The sequence below is a fragment of the Terrapene carolina genome, unplaced genomic scaffold (genome assembly GCF_002925995.2).
Source record: "Terrapene carolina triunguis isolate 2854851 unplaced genomic scaffold, T_m_triunguis-2.0 Scaffold33891, whole genome shotgun sequence".
Classification (NCBI taxonomy): Eukaryota; Metazoa; Chordata; order Testudines; family Emydidae; genus Terrapene; species Terrapene triunguis.
Window position 1 is genome coordinate 13,154,683 of NW_020698242.1, and position 15,158 is coordinate 13,169,840.

Genomic DNA, 15,158 nt, shown 5'->3' on the forward strand with positions numbered 1-15,158 from the left:
ATACCTGCAGCACACACACATCACACACCAGCGCTCTCACACACACCCCGGATCTCTTTCTCCCTCTCTGGCACACACACACACACACACATACCTGCAGCACACACACACACACACACACACACACACACACACCATGCAGCTCACATTCTACATACACGCAGTGCCCAGTCACACACTTGCCCAGAATTCCTGCTACACTTGTCTGGGGGCAGTACACACCCAAGCATGGTGCAGCCTGCATGGCGAGTGTGCAAGGAGCACACCCATCATGCTCATGTGCAAAACACCCAGCGAGGCCCCCTGCAGGTAGCTCACAAATTCCCCACCAAGAGCATCATTTGCCTATAACAAGGGACGCTCCAGCCGCCAGAGGCTCTGCCTGCCCACCGTGCCTGTGCCTCACAGGCCCCTCGATCAGCAGCACTCGGTGCTGCCAGGGCCTTGGGCTGCAGGCTCCTGGGTCAGGGTGACTGAGGCCAGAGTCTGGCCCTAATCGCATCGCCCCTCTTTGCTATTCCCCTGTTGCCCTGTGAGAGCCGGAGAAAAAACCCTCCTCCCGCCCCCATCCTTCCTGAAACCCAAAGGGCCCTTCCAGTCCCCTCCACCTCCCACAGGCCCACGCAGCTGCTCCCTGAAGCCCCACCACAAAGGGCTCTTGTGTTTCCAGAGATGCATGGCTGGGATGTCTCGGCAGCAGCTGCTCTAGATTCTGCCACTCGCAGGCAGAGTGGGAGGAAGGGCTTCGTCCAGCCGCCTCCTGCCCGGACGGGGTCAGGGGCTGAGATGGATGCTGACACCGAGGAAAGGCTGGGCGCGGCAGGTGGCACAGGCACCGGCTTCCCCCAAATCCCCGCCCCCCCAACCCCACCCTGCTCCACATCTTCCCACCCCCAGGCCCTGCCCCCGCCCCACCCCTTCCCCCAGACCTCTGCCCTGCCTCTTCCCACCCCCACCTCGCCTCCTCCCACCCACTTCCGACCCCTCCCCAAAGCAGACCCCGTCCCTGCTCCTCCCCACCCAGCGCCTCCTGCACGCCACGAAACAGCTGATCGCAGTGAGTGGGAGGCACGGGGGGGGAGGGGATCTTGGCTGCCAGTGGGTGCTATTTTTTTCCATGGGTGCTCTATGGCAGGTGGCAGGGGGAGGAGGGACTCTCTGGGATGGGGTAATGGGGTCTGTGATGGATGACCGGGGCTGATGGGTGTCTCGTGGTGCACGGTGTGTGGGAGTGCACGTGTGACTGTGGCCATTGGTGCACAGGTCTGTCATGTTCTCGTCTAGCAGATATGGTCTGGCTACGGCGCTTGCTTACACACCCCAGGCGTGTCCCTCATAAGATCCTTTCATGCTCTGCCAGGTATGACCGAGGTGCATTTAAAATAAAATCTTTGACCAACGGCGCCACCTAGTGGCTGGACACTGTTATAGTTTAGCATTCCATGACATCTCCCCCTTTAAGTGCTACATTCCTGCCGTTCCCAATATTTACACTATCCGCCTGTCTTTGCAGTTCAGCGTGTATCTGGCTGTTCTGTGTCTCTGAATCGTACTGGTTTTCTAATGACACGACCCGAACGCGTAACCACTGGGCCGTCTGGCTGTGCACCGACTCGCCGTGGTCGGTCTGGAATCCTTGAGTTCTCCCTGTTCTGAGTTGACTGGTCTTTCTGGGGGACAAACTGTAGATGTCATCGGCGTCTGTTAAACTCTCCATTGTTTGTCTCGATTGCATAGGAGCTGGGCACTGCCTTCTTTTTCTTCACAACAACTGGAGTTGTTCAGCCTTTTCCCCCATCCAATTAGCTAGGCACATGGCCACTAGGTTCTAGACCCAGCGGGTCTCTAACTGGCAGATGTCTGTTGTAAGAGTGTTCATAAGCTCTTTTAACCTTTTTATTCAATTTGGCCACCGTCTTCATGTCTAGCCACTTCGGAGATAGAGCCAGTAGCTGCTATTGGTGTGGATCTGTAACTCAGAGGAGCAAGGAATGGATCTTCCTGCTGTAGGATTTTCTTGGCTGTCTGTACAGGTCTCTCAGCCGCACCATTCGCTTGGTAGGCTGCTAGTAATATGATCAAAATCCTATTTCATTCAGACTGACTTAAATGCTGCTGCAGTGGATTGTGGTCCATTGTCCATCACTAGTTGTTCTGGAATACCAAAGTGAGCAAAAGTGCACTTTAGTTCCTCAATAACACTGCACCATGTTATGTCTTTCAAGTACATTATTTCTATATAACTAGAAATATAGTCCATGACAACCAAGTAATGACATCATCTGAATTCACATAAATCTGCAGCTAGTCCCATCCAAGGTCTGGCTGGTTGAGGTGTTGTTGTTAAAGGTTCTTTGTGTTGTGTTGGTCTGTTAGCTTGGCAATGTTCACATGCCGATACTTCAAGTCCTCACTGATGCCCCATCACCACACTGACTGATTGGCCTGTTCATGGCATTAGTTAATCCTTGATGTCCTTCATGGATGAGGTTTGGGATTTCTCCTCCCATTTCATTTGGAATTACAATGCAATTGCCTTTCATCATGAGTCCATTTGACTCACTCACGACAAAGTAAGTTGCTTGTCACATCCTTAGTCTCCTTTAGACATGTAGGCCAGCCACCCTGAATGTTACTTAGAACTTCCTGAAGTTGCGTGTCTGTGAGGCTGGCGTAGTCTCTTTTCTGACACTGGTCTATATGTGTCCATAGCATCCATGGGCACCTTTACATCATCTTCGAGCTCACAGGTAGTTGGGTGTGATGCTGGGCTCCGTGACAGAGTGTCTGCTACTACCAGATTTTTCCCAGGAACATATTTAGTAATTGGGTTAAATCGCATGAACCTTATCAATAGATCCAGGTCTTTTCCACTGATGACGGTAACAAGGTAGTTTATGGTCTATTATCTGTAAACTAATCCAGTCCACACAGTATCTGTAAAAGTTCCTACATGCCCATACACTTGCCAGGCTCCTTTTCAATCAGTGCATGTTGTTTTTCTGCTTCTGTGAGTGTGCGAGAACAAAATGCAACTGGCTTCCACTCAGAGCCCTGTTGTTGCAACAATGCACCACCCAGCTGTTTGCATCTGCACTGACCATTGTGGGTTAATTCACATCATAGTACTGAAGATCTGGAGCTGTTGAGTCCATTTCTTTTACTTTTTTGGAAGCAATTTCTTGATTTGGCCCCCATAGCCAAGATGGATTGGACTTCAACAGTTCATTCAGTGGTTCTGTCACTGTAGAAAGGTCTTGTAGGTATTGACCCAAGGTAATTTACCATCCCCAGTATACATCTCAGTTCTGGTACATTTGCTGGTGGATTCAATTCTCAAATTGCTTTTACTTTCCCAGGGCTAGGAATGGTTCTTGCCTTAGTGTCTGTCCCAAAATCTTGATTTGGAATAGGTGGAAAATGCATTTTTCCTTGTTTAGCTTCAGCTCAGACTGACTGATTAGGCTTAGCATTTTGTTGGGGGTTTTGGTGTATTCTTCCATCGAAGATCCATCCGTCAGAATATCATCCATGAAAACAGCTCCATTTATGTTCAGTAACAGTTCTGCCATCTTTCTCTGGAAAGTCTAAGGGACACTGGTAATCCCCAAAAGTAATCTGCTAAATCTCCCGAAGGGTGTGATAAATGTAGTCCGTTTAGCACTTTATTTGGCTAAAGGAATTTGCCAGAATCCACTTGAGGCATCCAGCTTGGAGAACACTGTAGCTGCATTCCCTTTGGGGAGGAAGTCGTCCCATGTTATCTCCCACAGCTGCTTCATTAAGTCCTTTAAGATCCACATAGGAAGCCTGCGAGGTGTACGCACAGTGTCTCTAGGGTTATTTGTGTTGGATCACCTTCCAAAACGCCAATATCAAAAAATATTCTAACACGTTCCTCCCCCTTTCTCAGCGGGCCCTTTCTGGCTGCCACGCAGCGGCTAAGAAGGCTGGAGGTCTGTGGGCCTTTGATCACATACACTCTGAACACATAGCTTTTGTCTTTGTACATTGGTTCGGTGAACTGGGCTATGCAGTTCAGAATCCCTCCAGGGCTCGTCAGATGACTGTCAGATGACTGCTGCTTTAGAAGGGGATTGTAAATCCCTTCTGAAAGGACTGTGACATCAGCTTCTTTAGCCAATTTTAAAGTCAATTGTCTTGCCATGAATATTCAGCTGCCCTCTCCAGGCAGGCTCTATGGCATCACAATGGCAGAATCCCAGAAACAATGACGCTTGATTGCCGGTGATCTGAGTCAGCTCCCTGAATGCTTTGGTGCTGCAAACAGCTGCAAACTGTCCATATTTGGTGCATGTATTACAGCACGGATCTCTGGCTAGACTTTTTCCACACCTTGCGCATGTGGGCTGGAATTGGTTCCTCTTAGCCTGGGAGTGTACTGGAGTGCTAAACCATATTATACTGTTCAGCAGGCGGCACTTATTTAAGTTCATCTCAGCCATACCTGGTGGAGCATGAAAGGGTCTTAGGATGAACATGTGAGGGGTGTACAGTATATGCAAGCTCTGTGACCAGCCCATCTCTGTTACCGACGGACGTGCCAGGGAGGGTCTCTCCTTGCCGCAGGGGTCGTGTGGCAATGCCTGTTAGCGCTCATGCTGCAGCTGTTAACAGCGTCTAAGCTAGTTTCTTGTTTCGCACATTGCTCTTGGGTTTCCTGTCTCACGCGGAGGGGGCTTTGCTCTCGGTGGCTAAGGTTAAATCGCTCTTCAGTTGTACCTGCTGCAAAAAGTTTTTAATCTCGTAACCAGCCTGTTTTGGCTATTTTCATGTTTTGCATTTCCCAAATCACAGGTTTCAGATCATGTATGCAGAGCTCTTAGAAACCAGATAACATTTTCTCCTGGTCCTTGAGTTCTCTGGGGAAAATGTGCTCTTTCGTAACGCCCATTTCTCTGAGGTATACAGTGAGCGTCTAACATAGCCAGACCCCTTTCCTTGTCATCTTAGTGACTATCTTCCAATAAAGGCAAAGGATTTAAAGCTATGCTCTGCCTGCTTCCCCAGCGCATAAATAGAAGATATCCGGATAGCTTCAGTTTCTTTGTGGGGCTTGCTTGTAATGCAAAGTCTTGTTTCCAGTCTGAAGGTTTGTCAAAGCTGAAGGTCTCTGGGACTTCGTGGTATGCATATGAGACTTCGTGGTATGCATATGAGACTTTCTTGCTTTGTTCCTTTTGTTTGCAACCTTGGTTGCTGTTTTCTTTCTGTTCTTAATTTACTTCTGACACCATGTCATGTATTTCTGTACCAGATATGGACTGGCTACAGAGCTTGCTTATGCACACCAGATGTGTTCGTCACACAATCCTTTGATGCCCTGACAGGTGTGGCTAAGCTTAGCTTAAAATAAGATATTTTCACACAGTTCCAGCACCTAGTCGCAGAGCAGTATCATGCAGATTAGCATTGTGTTACAGTACTGCGGCTCTTTGCATGCACAGCCTGTAGGAATGTGTGCGCTCCTTGCAGGAAAATTCCACAATCAGAGCCTAAGAAAAGCCAGGGGCTCTTGTGCTGGGGTGTCCCTATGGGTGTCTCTCAAGGATTCTGACATCCAGCCTGCTGCGTTCTCAGCCGGCGGTGTTGTCGCCTCCATCAGCCCTTACCTGTCCAAAACAGCGCAGTCCCGTGGAGCGGGAGAGAGGGGTCAGCCTCTGCAGAGAGGAAACCCTGGGCGAGGGGAATCCCCCAGGAGGAGCGGGGCATTGCCTGTCACAGGCACTAAATGGGCACAAGGAAAGAGCCCCCACCACTAGCGCTGGGCAGGGAGCAGGGCTGAGTGCGAGGGTGGGATTGCCTCACATCCCCATGCTCTGGAGCCATGGGCCCCCTTCACTGCTGGCAGCACAGCCTGAGTGGGGAGGAGACCAGCCTCGCCTCAGAGCGTCCCCGCCGCACCCAGCCTGCAGAGCTGGCATTGACTCCGCTCTGCGCCCCAAATACCCAGGTGGGGCAATGACCGACTTCCACTCCCACCGCTTCCTGCCCAGTGCGTGCCCAGGTGGGGCGGGGGAGCCAGCAAGCGGCAGCCGGGGTGACCGGTGGGATGGCCTGACCGCAGCCTCTGTCCCAACAGGACATCAACCTCTCCCAGGGGGAGGCTGGCCTCCCCGCCAGCCCCCTGGTCCTGTATCCATGGCGACAGCGAGCTGGGCCCAGCAGGGTGAAGAGGGCCTGGGTGATCCCGCCCATCAGCGTGTCCGAGAACCACAAGCGCATCCCCCACCTCCTGGTGCAGGTATGTGCTGCCCGGCCTGGCCTGAGCAGCCCAGGGCAGGTGCTGCAATGGCCCAGGGCCCCAGAGCTCCAGAGCTGGGCTGCGTACGGTGCGGGCCAGGTTGCCCCCTGCTCGGCCTGGCAAGGGCAGCTCTGGGACATCAGGCATGGGGAGGACAGAGGCCATGGCAAGGGCAGAAAAATGTAGAGGGGGCTTCTCCTCACCTCAGGGGTCACCCAGCATCCAGGCTATAGAGGCAGGGATGTAGGTTGGCCCTCACTCCCGGGCGGCGCCTCCCCAAATTGTGTCAGACACACACCCAGCCCCCCATCATGTACACACACATCTACAACTGCACACACACACCACACCACCATTCACACGCAGCCACCATCCACCATCACACACACACACATCCACCCCGATCCATCACACACACACACATCCCCCATTCATACACAGCCACCATCACACGCATCCACACCCATCCACCAACACACACACACATCCCCCATTCACACGCAGCCATCATCCACTATCACACACACACACATCCACCATCACACACACACGCATCCACCCCGATCCACCATCACACACACTCATCCACTAGTCACATCCACCATCACATATGGACAATCATTGCACGTACACACATATCCACCATTGCACGCACACACCCCCATTCACCATCTCACACACACCCATCCACCTTTGCACAGGCACACATCCACTCTCTCCCACACTTCCACTACCACACACACATGCACCATCGCAGGTGCACACACCCATTCCCCATAGCACATACACACACACAAACACACCCATTCCCACTCCCTCCCCGACTTACACACACACACACTGAGTCACGCCCTCGCCCAGCCTGAGCCTGCCTTCCAATGATGTGCTGGGGATCCCTGGCTGCTAGTAATGCCTTGCGGGTGGGTGGCTCAGGGGCCGATCCAGGCAGCCGCCCACCCCTAGACCTCTTGCTCCCAGGATGGCTGGGCCTGCACTCGTCCCAGAGGGCCAGGTGGGGATGGGTGCGGGGCGAGAGGTTGCCAGCCCTGTGGGTTTATTTTCACACGTCCCTCTGGCAGATCAAGTCGGATAAGCAGCTGCCTGGGGGCGTCATCTACAGCATCAAGGGGCCGGGCGTGGACGAGGAGCCCCTGGGCATCTTCTCCATTGACAAGTTGAGCGGGAAGGTCTTCCTCAACACCATGCTGGACCGGGAGAAGAACGACCGCTTCCGGGTAAGGGCCCCTGCCTGCATGCAGCTCGGCCTCCTCTGCTTTTGCTGCTGTGTGACACACACACACACACACACACACACAGCTAGGGTGGGGGGCATGTTCTGCCCTGGGGAGGAACACAGTGCCTCCTGCTGGGAGCCTGGCGTGGGATAGGGGTGAGCTCTCCGGAGCCAGCATGGCCAGTCATACCCTACAGTGTCTCCTGCTGGCAGCGGCTGGGACTGGCACAGCCCTGGAGCCAGTTAGTCGGCAGTGAAGTGTGCTATTGTCTGGTGGCTGGTAAGGAGCCGGGAGCTGTGGCTGATGCCTGTTCTCTGCCCTGTGCCCAGTTGAGGGCCTTTGCCCTGGACCTGGGGGGCGCGACCCTGGAAGACCCCACTGACCTGGAGATTGTTGTGGTGGACCAGAACGACAACCGGCCCCTGTTCCAGCAGGAGGTTTTCACGGGGCACGTGGTGGAGGGAGCCGTCCCAGGTGGGTGTCTTTGGTGTGCGCCTGCGAGGGCCTGGCATTCACCGGTCCGGCACAAATCTAACGCCAAAGTATGAGCACATAGCTAAGGAGGAGCACAAAGGAACAGCACCAGCATGTAGGGAGATTGGAAAACAGAATCCCAACGATACATAAAAACTGATGGGATCTAAAGTAGCTGTTACCACCCAAGAAAGTGATCTTGGCGTCACTGTGGATAGTTCTCTGAAAACATCCGCTCAATGTGCAGCGGCAGTCACAAAAGTGAACAATGGTGGGAATCATTCAGAAAGGGGTAGATGATAAGACAGAAAATAACATATTGCCTCTATATCTATCCATGGTACGCTCACATCTTGAATACTGCGTGCAGATGTGGTCGCCCCATCTCAACAAAGATCTATTGGAACTGGAAAAGGTTCAGAAAAGGGCGACAAAAATGATTAGGCGTATGGAACAGCTGCTGTATGAGGAGAGCTTCAAACTGGGACTTTTCAGCTTGGAAAAGAGACATCTAAGGGGGATATGACAGAGGTCTGTAAAATGATGACTGGTGTGGAGACAGTAAATAAGGAAGTGTTATTTACTCCTCATAACACAAGAACTAAGGGTCACCACATGAAATGAATAGGCAGCAGGTTTAAAACAAACAAAAGGAAGTATTTTTTCACACAATGCACCGTCAATCTGTGCAACTCCTTGCCAGAGGATGTTGTGAAGGCCAAGACTATAACAGGGTTCAAAAAAGAACTAGATACATTCATGGAGGATTGGTCCATCAATGGCTATTAGCCAGGATGGGCAGGAATGGTGTCCCTAGCCTCTGTTTGCCAGAAGCTGGGAATGGGTGACAGGGGATGGATCACTTGCTGATTCCCTGTTCTGTTCATTCCCTCTGGGGCACCTGGCATTGGCCACTGTTGGAAGACAGGATACTGGGCTAGATGGACCTTTGAGCTGATCCAGTTTGGCTGTTCTTATGTAGGGACAACATGAGAAAGGCTAAGGCACAAAATGAGTTACACCTAGCAAGGGACATAAAAGGTAGTAAGAGGAGGTTCTTTAAAAACATTGGGAGCAAGAAAAAGCTGAAGTTACATGTAGGGCCTCCACTTAGTGGGGAAGGAGCACGAACAACTGATGACATCGAAATGGCTGAGATGTTTAATGCCTATTTTGCTTCAATCTTCACTGAGAAAAGCTAATGGTGACCAGATACTCAACATCATTAATATTGACAACAATGGGGGGAAGGATCACAAGCCAGAAGAGGGAAAGAACAGGTTAAGAATATTTAGTTAAGTAAGATAAGAATATGTATAGTTGGGATTTGGTTTTCCAGCAGGCATCACTTTACATTTATCAACACTGAATTTCATCTGCCATTTTTGTTGCCCAGGCGAGGTGTGGGCTTAGGTGAAATTACTATAAGGTGGGTGCCCGAGTGGCTGAAAGACCTCACTCAAAGCATAGTTATCAATGGTTCACTGTCAAACAGGGGGGATGTATCTAATGGAGTCCTACATGGGTCTGTCCTGTGTCCAGTACTATGCAATAGTTTCTTTGATGACTTGGATAATGGGTGGAATAGGCTTGTAAAACTTGCAGATGACCCCAAGCTGGGAGGTGTTTCAAGCACTTTGGCAGACAGAATTAAAATCAACAAGATGAAATTCAATATAGACAAGTGCAAAGTACAACATGTAGAAAGGAAACAATCAAATGCACAACTACAAACTGGGGAATATCTGGCCAGGTGGTCGTGCTGCTGAAAGGCTCTGGGGTTGAGGGTGAATATGAGTCCACAATGTGATAGAGCTAATGTCATGCTGGTGTGTATTAGCAGGAGTGTTGTATGTAAGATATGGGAGGTACCTGTCCCCCTCAGCTGGAGAACTGTGTCCAATTCTGGGTGTCGCACTTTAGGAAAGATGTGCACAAATTGGAGAGAGTCCAGAGAAGAGCAACAAAAATGATCAAAGGTTCAGAAAAACCCGACCTAGGAGGAAAGGTTAAAAAAACTGGGTATGTTTAGTCTTAAGAAAAGGAGACTGAGGGAGGACCTGGTAACAGTCTCCAAATACATTACGGCTGTTCTAAAGAGGACGGGGACCAATTGTTCTCCATGTCCACTGAAGGTAGGAGAAGTGATGGGATAATCTGCAGCAAGGAAGATTTAGGTGAGATATTAGGAAAAACTTTCTAACTCTCAGGGTAGTTAGGCTCTGGATTCGCCTTCCAAGAAGTTTGTAGAATCCCCGTCATTGGAGGTTTTTAAGAACAGGTGGGACAACCTGTCCGGGATGGTCTAGGTTTACTTGGCCCTGCCACAGTGCCGGGGGCTGAACTTGATGACCTCTCCAAGTCCCATCCAGCCCGACATTTCTATGATTCTACACCCACGGTGTATTTCTGATCGCAGGCACCTATGTGCTGAAGGCAGAAGCCACAGACGCTGACGACCCCGACACGGACAACGCAGCCCTGCGATACTCCATCCTGGAGCAGGGCTCCGCCGGGCTCTTCAGCATCAATGAGACCACAGGCGAGATCCGCACCGTGCAAGTGGGGCTGGACCGCGAGGTAACGGGCCTCGGGGCAGCCGGCGCTGTGGGCTGGGAGTCCCTGCAGGCACATGGCAGGCTGGGGGCCTGCCCGACTGCACTCGATCAGTGGTATACTGCGTGGCAACCAAGACCAGTGTGCTCTGGCTACCTGTGGGCAGCCCCTGGGCAAGACTAGCAGAGCCCTGTGCACCAGGGCACAGATGTGAGCTAACTCAGGCCAATGAGGGGTGGGTTGGGCAGGCCCTGGCCGGGTAACGCCGGGCATTGCCCCCTCCAGGGGTCCAGGGCACTGTGGGGATGGGCTGGTGCTGGGCCTGACAAACAGGTAAGTAGCTGGCTCCCTCCTCCCCAGGTGGTGAGTGTGTATAACCTGACTCTCCAAGTGGCTGACATGTCGGGCGACGGCCTCGCCACCACAGCCACCGCCGTGATCTACGTGGACGACATCAACGACAACCCGCCCGAGTTCACCAAGCCGGAGGTAGGGAGCCAGGCCAGCGGCTGGGGGCCCGGGGTGCAGGATGCCTGGGGGGGACAGTCTGACTCACTGCATGGCCGCGGGGTGGGTTCCTGCCCTCTGTGGGCTCCATGCCGGGGGACAAGGATCCTGGCCCACACTGGGGGAGATGTGAACGTGGGCCGAGCCATCGTGCCAGGCCGTGAGTTCCCCGGCTGCTCTCTTGCAGTTCTCTGTGGAGGTGCTGGAGAACACGAGTGGCGTGGACATTGGCCGGCTCCTGGTGCACGACAAGGACCTGCCCGGCTCCCCCAACTGGCTGGCGCGATTCACCATCCTGGAGGGTGACCCGGACGGGGCCTTCGCCATCCGCACCGACCCCCGCACCAACGACGGCGTCCTCTCCGTGGTGAAGGTGAGGGGGCAGCGCCCTGGGCCACAGCCTGTCCCTGCTCCCAGCCCCAGGGGGCTTGGCCAGCACCCATGCCCCAGCCAGGCCCCTGCTCCCTCCAGCCCAGGCCCAGCTGGAGATGAGTCGCTCAGTGCAGGGGCCATGCTCTGCCCCTCGTTACCAACGGCCCCAGGGAGCAGCCAGGCCATGTCCCAGCCCTGAACCCTGGCTGGAGCGCAACCCCTGGGGGGGTGAGAAGCCCATGTGCAGAGCAATCCCTTGGGGGGGGAGCCCCGCTGGAGAGTGGCCCCTGGGCGTGGGGGTGGGGAGCCCCACTCGAGAGCGTCCCCTGGGCGTGGGGAGCCCCACTCGAGAGCGGCCCCTGGGCGTGGGGAGCCCATGTGCAGAGCGACCCCTGGGGGTGGGGGTGGGGAGCCCATGTGCAGAGCGGCCCCTGGGCGTGGGGGTGGGGAGCCCCGCTGGAGAGTGGCCCCTGGGCGTGGGGAGCCCATGTGCAGAGCGACCCCTGGGGTGGCTGGCCTGGGGTTAGCTCTTTTCCCCGTGACTAACTCTCGGCCCCTCCACGTTCAGGCCCTGGACCACGAGGGGCGGGACCACTTCACGCTCACCGTCTCCGTCCAGAACCAGAACCAGCTGCACCCGTCGGCCCCCCAGACCACGCGGGCCCTGGCCATGGTGCAGGTGCAGGTTCAGGATGTGAACGAGGCACCCTTCTTCCCCAAGAACCCCCGGCTGGCCAGAGTGGCGGAGGGGGCGCCGCCCGGCACCGAGCTCATCACCTTCAGCGCCAGCGACCCCGACACCCGCCAGCCTCAGGCCCTCAGGTGAGCCCACCCCCAGGGGGCCCTGACCAGGGGCCAGCGCCACCTGCATCCCCAGGCGCCCTGGCAGAGCCCCCAGGAGCAGCCTGGACGCAGTGCCAGGGGCTGGGGAACAGGGGGTGGGAGCTGCACTGGCCAGCGCGGGGCCCCATGGGGGGGTACGAGGATGGGGAACTTGGCCCTTGGTGCCTGCCGAGTGGAGGCACCAGCCCGGCTGCAGGGGCTGCTGAGGCGGGGGTGGCGCTCTGGCCTGCAGGAGCCCTGGGTGGGGAAGCGCCCATCAGACAGGTTGGCAGGGGCTGGGCGCTCAGGCTCAGCGCTCTGCCATGCAGGCTTCAACTCCTCTTGCTTGGCGCTGGCTCTGGGTGGGGTGTTACCCGCCCACGCTAGGGCACCTCCACCTTTATTCAATTGCTAGGGCTCAGGGCATCATCTCCTGCAGGCTTGTGGGGCGGTGTACCCGTGAACAAGCCTTACACAGTGATATCCTTCACTGCTGGATGGTAACAGTTACCAGACAGAACCCACACGCCAAGCAGGCAGTGCACCACGCCCATAAGGCAAGTGAACTGTTCCTGGTGACCCGTCAGGATCAGGTCGCCCGGGGTTCCTCCAGCGTCTGCACGATATAATTGGCAGCGCGTTGAGGTCTGGCAGCTCCCATCTTGGGCTGTGTCTGGAGTTGGTGCCAAAGATCTTCCTTTTGGACCCCACTTTATATAGTTAAGCTTGAGGCCTGCTTAGCGCTACCTTAGCCAATCATTTTAAACGAAAGTATTACACAATGATCCTTTGACCAAGCCTAACGTATTGCAGCCCAACGCTTTACCCAGTAACACCCACCACCTTGCACAAATTAGTTCTGCAATAGACGGACAATTAAAGAACCAGACGGAAACCATCTAGATAAACAATAGAGACGATACCATAAAGGCAAAACAATGAGGTGTAGATTTCACACTCCCCGTTGCTAAGTGGTTCCTGGCAGACAGGACGCTGTCGCTAGACAGCTTACGAGCTGTGTCTTTACCTGGTGGCGGTGGGTACTGTTAGGACAGAGGTGCCGCCTTAGCCCGCTGTGACACTGCTTTACTATCATTTAGAGGGGATGTGACTTTTTGCTTCTCCCCCTCCCCGCCTCCAGCTGCTCATGCCAGCGCAGGACTCCCGGGATGCCCCCAGAGAGGTTTGGGTTGGTTGCCTAGGCAAATAACTTGGCATCTCTGCCTGCAGTTACTCCCTGGCCTACGACCCGGCCGACTGGCTGCTGCTGGACCCGCGCTCCGGGATGGTGCAGACCAAGCGGGAGCTGCCACGCCGCTCGCCCTTCTTGCAGGGCAGCTGGTACACCGCTGTCATCCTGGCCAGCGATAAGGGTGAGCTGGGGGGGGCGCTGGCTGAGCCCTGCCGGTGAGTGCTGGGCCCTGACCTGTCTGCCCTTGTCCCCAGCTGACCCGCCGAGCACGGCCACTGGCACCTTGTCCATCGAGATTGTGGAGGTGAACGACCACGGGCCGGCCCTGCTGCCGCTGGCGGGCGTCATGTGCAGCGAGCCCAGCAAGGGGCGGGGGCTGCTGCTGAGCGCCATGGACGAGGACCTGCCGCCCCACGCCGAGCCCTTCCACTTCCGCCTCAGCCCCGACGCCCCCCAGCTCGCCCACAACTGGAGCCTCAGCCAGCTCAACGGTGAGGGCGGGGGGCAGAGCGAGCGCCAGCTGCGATCGCCTCGCCCATGGACGGGAGGCGACAGCCTGAGTCCCGCTCCCCACGGCCCTGCAACAGTGAGGGCAGGGCCGCCCCAGCCCGCCTGAGGGGGAGAGACTTGATCGGCCGGGTGGGTGGAGCCTAGTGGGGGGGGGGGCAAGAGGCTGATCAGTGAGGGGAGAGCGGGGGGGCTGATCGGTGAGGGGGGAGCAGGGGGCACTGATCGGTGAGGGGGAGCAGGGCCCGCTCGGTGGAGGGGAGCAGGGTGGAATGGTGGGGGGGAGCAGGCCCCCATTGGTGAGGGGAGAGCAGGGGGGCCTGATCGGTGAGGGGGGGAGCAGGCCCCCATTGGTGAGGGGGGAGCAGGAGGGACTGACCGATTGGTGACAGGGGAGCAGGAGAGGATCAGTGAGGGGGGAGCAGGGCCCGCTTGGTGGGGGGGGGGGGGGGGGGGGGGAGGGCGCGGGGCCGGGGGGGCGGGGCGGGTGCAGGCACGCGGGGTATCATGGTGTCCCTGTCTCCGCCCAGCGACCCACGCGGTGCTGGCAGTGTTGGTGCCGGTGCCCGCGGGGCTGCACTCCCTGCCGCTCCTGCTCAGCGACTCCGGGACGCCCCGGCAGGAGCGGGCGCAGCTGCTGAACGTCTCCGTGTGCCCCTGCGACGAGGGGGGCAGCTGCCAGGCCAGCGCGGCGGCTGCCTCCACGGCCGGGGCGGGGCTCAGCTTCGGGGCCCTGATGATCATCCTCAGCAGCGTCATCCTGCTCCTGTGTAAGTGAGACAACGACCCCCCCCCCGCCCCCGCTGACCCCCGCCCCAGCCCGGCCCGGCCCAGTCCCACCGCCTCTCTCTGTCTCGGCAGCGCTGGCCCTGCTGGCGGCCGTCCGGGAGCGCTGCCACCGGCGCCCGCGGCACGAGGGGCTGCTGGGGAGCTCGCAGGACGACCTGCGCGACAACATCCTCAACTACGACGAGCAGGGCGGGGGCGAGGAGGACCAGGTGAGGGGGGGGGCGGCCCCCTCACAGGCGCTACGGGGCATGGGCCTGCTCCAGGCAAACCAGCCACACACTTCGCTGCTACCCCAGCCCTGCCCCTGGGTCCCGCCCCACAGCCCCCTGCTAGCCCTGCCCTGCCCCTGGGTCCCGCCCCACAGCCCCCTGCCAGCCCAGCCTGCCCCTGGGTCCCGCCCCACAGCCCCCTGCTAGCCCAGCCCTGCCCCTGGGTCCCG

General features: G+C 56.4%; 1 protein-coding gene across 2 annotated transcripts in view; it reads left to right on the top strand.

Annotated features, from left to right (window-relative positions):
• The window catches only part of LOC113409584 (cadherin-15-like), a 23,242-nt gene that overhangs the window by 6,816 nt on the left and 1,268 nt on the right, over positions 1-15,158 (top strand). The window contains exons 2-13 of one of the 2 annotated variants that reach the window (XM_029914239.1): positions 5,279-5,360; positions 6,102-6,265; positions 7,345-7,500; positions 7,830-7,974; positions 10,394-10,554; positions 10,891-11,019; positions 11,225-11,410; positions 11,978-12,231; positions 13,462-13,604; positions 13,678-13,914; positions 14,461-14,700; positions 14,792-14,928. In XM_029914239.1, the coding sequence (XP_029770099.1) occupies positions 5,279-5,360; positions 6,102-6,265; positions 7,345-7,500; positions 7,830-7,974; positions 10,394-10,554; positions 10,891-11,019; positions 11,225-11,410; positions 11,978-12,231; positions 13,462-13,604; positions 13,678-13,914; positions 14,461-14,700; positions 14,792-14,928 (2,034 nt within the window). The remainder of the gene's footprint in view (positions 1-5,278; positions 5,361-6,101; positions 6,266-7,344; positions 7,501-7,829; positions 7,975-10,393; positions 10,555-10,890; positions 11,020-11,224; positions 11,411-11,977; positions 12,232-13,461; positions 13,605-13,677; positions 13,915-14,460; positions 14,701-14,791; positions 14,929-15,158) is intronic. The other variant, XM_026663685.2, reaches the window with a different exon arrangement.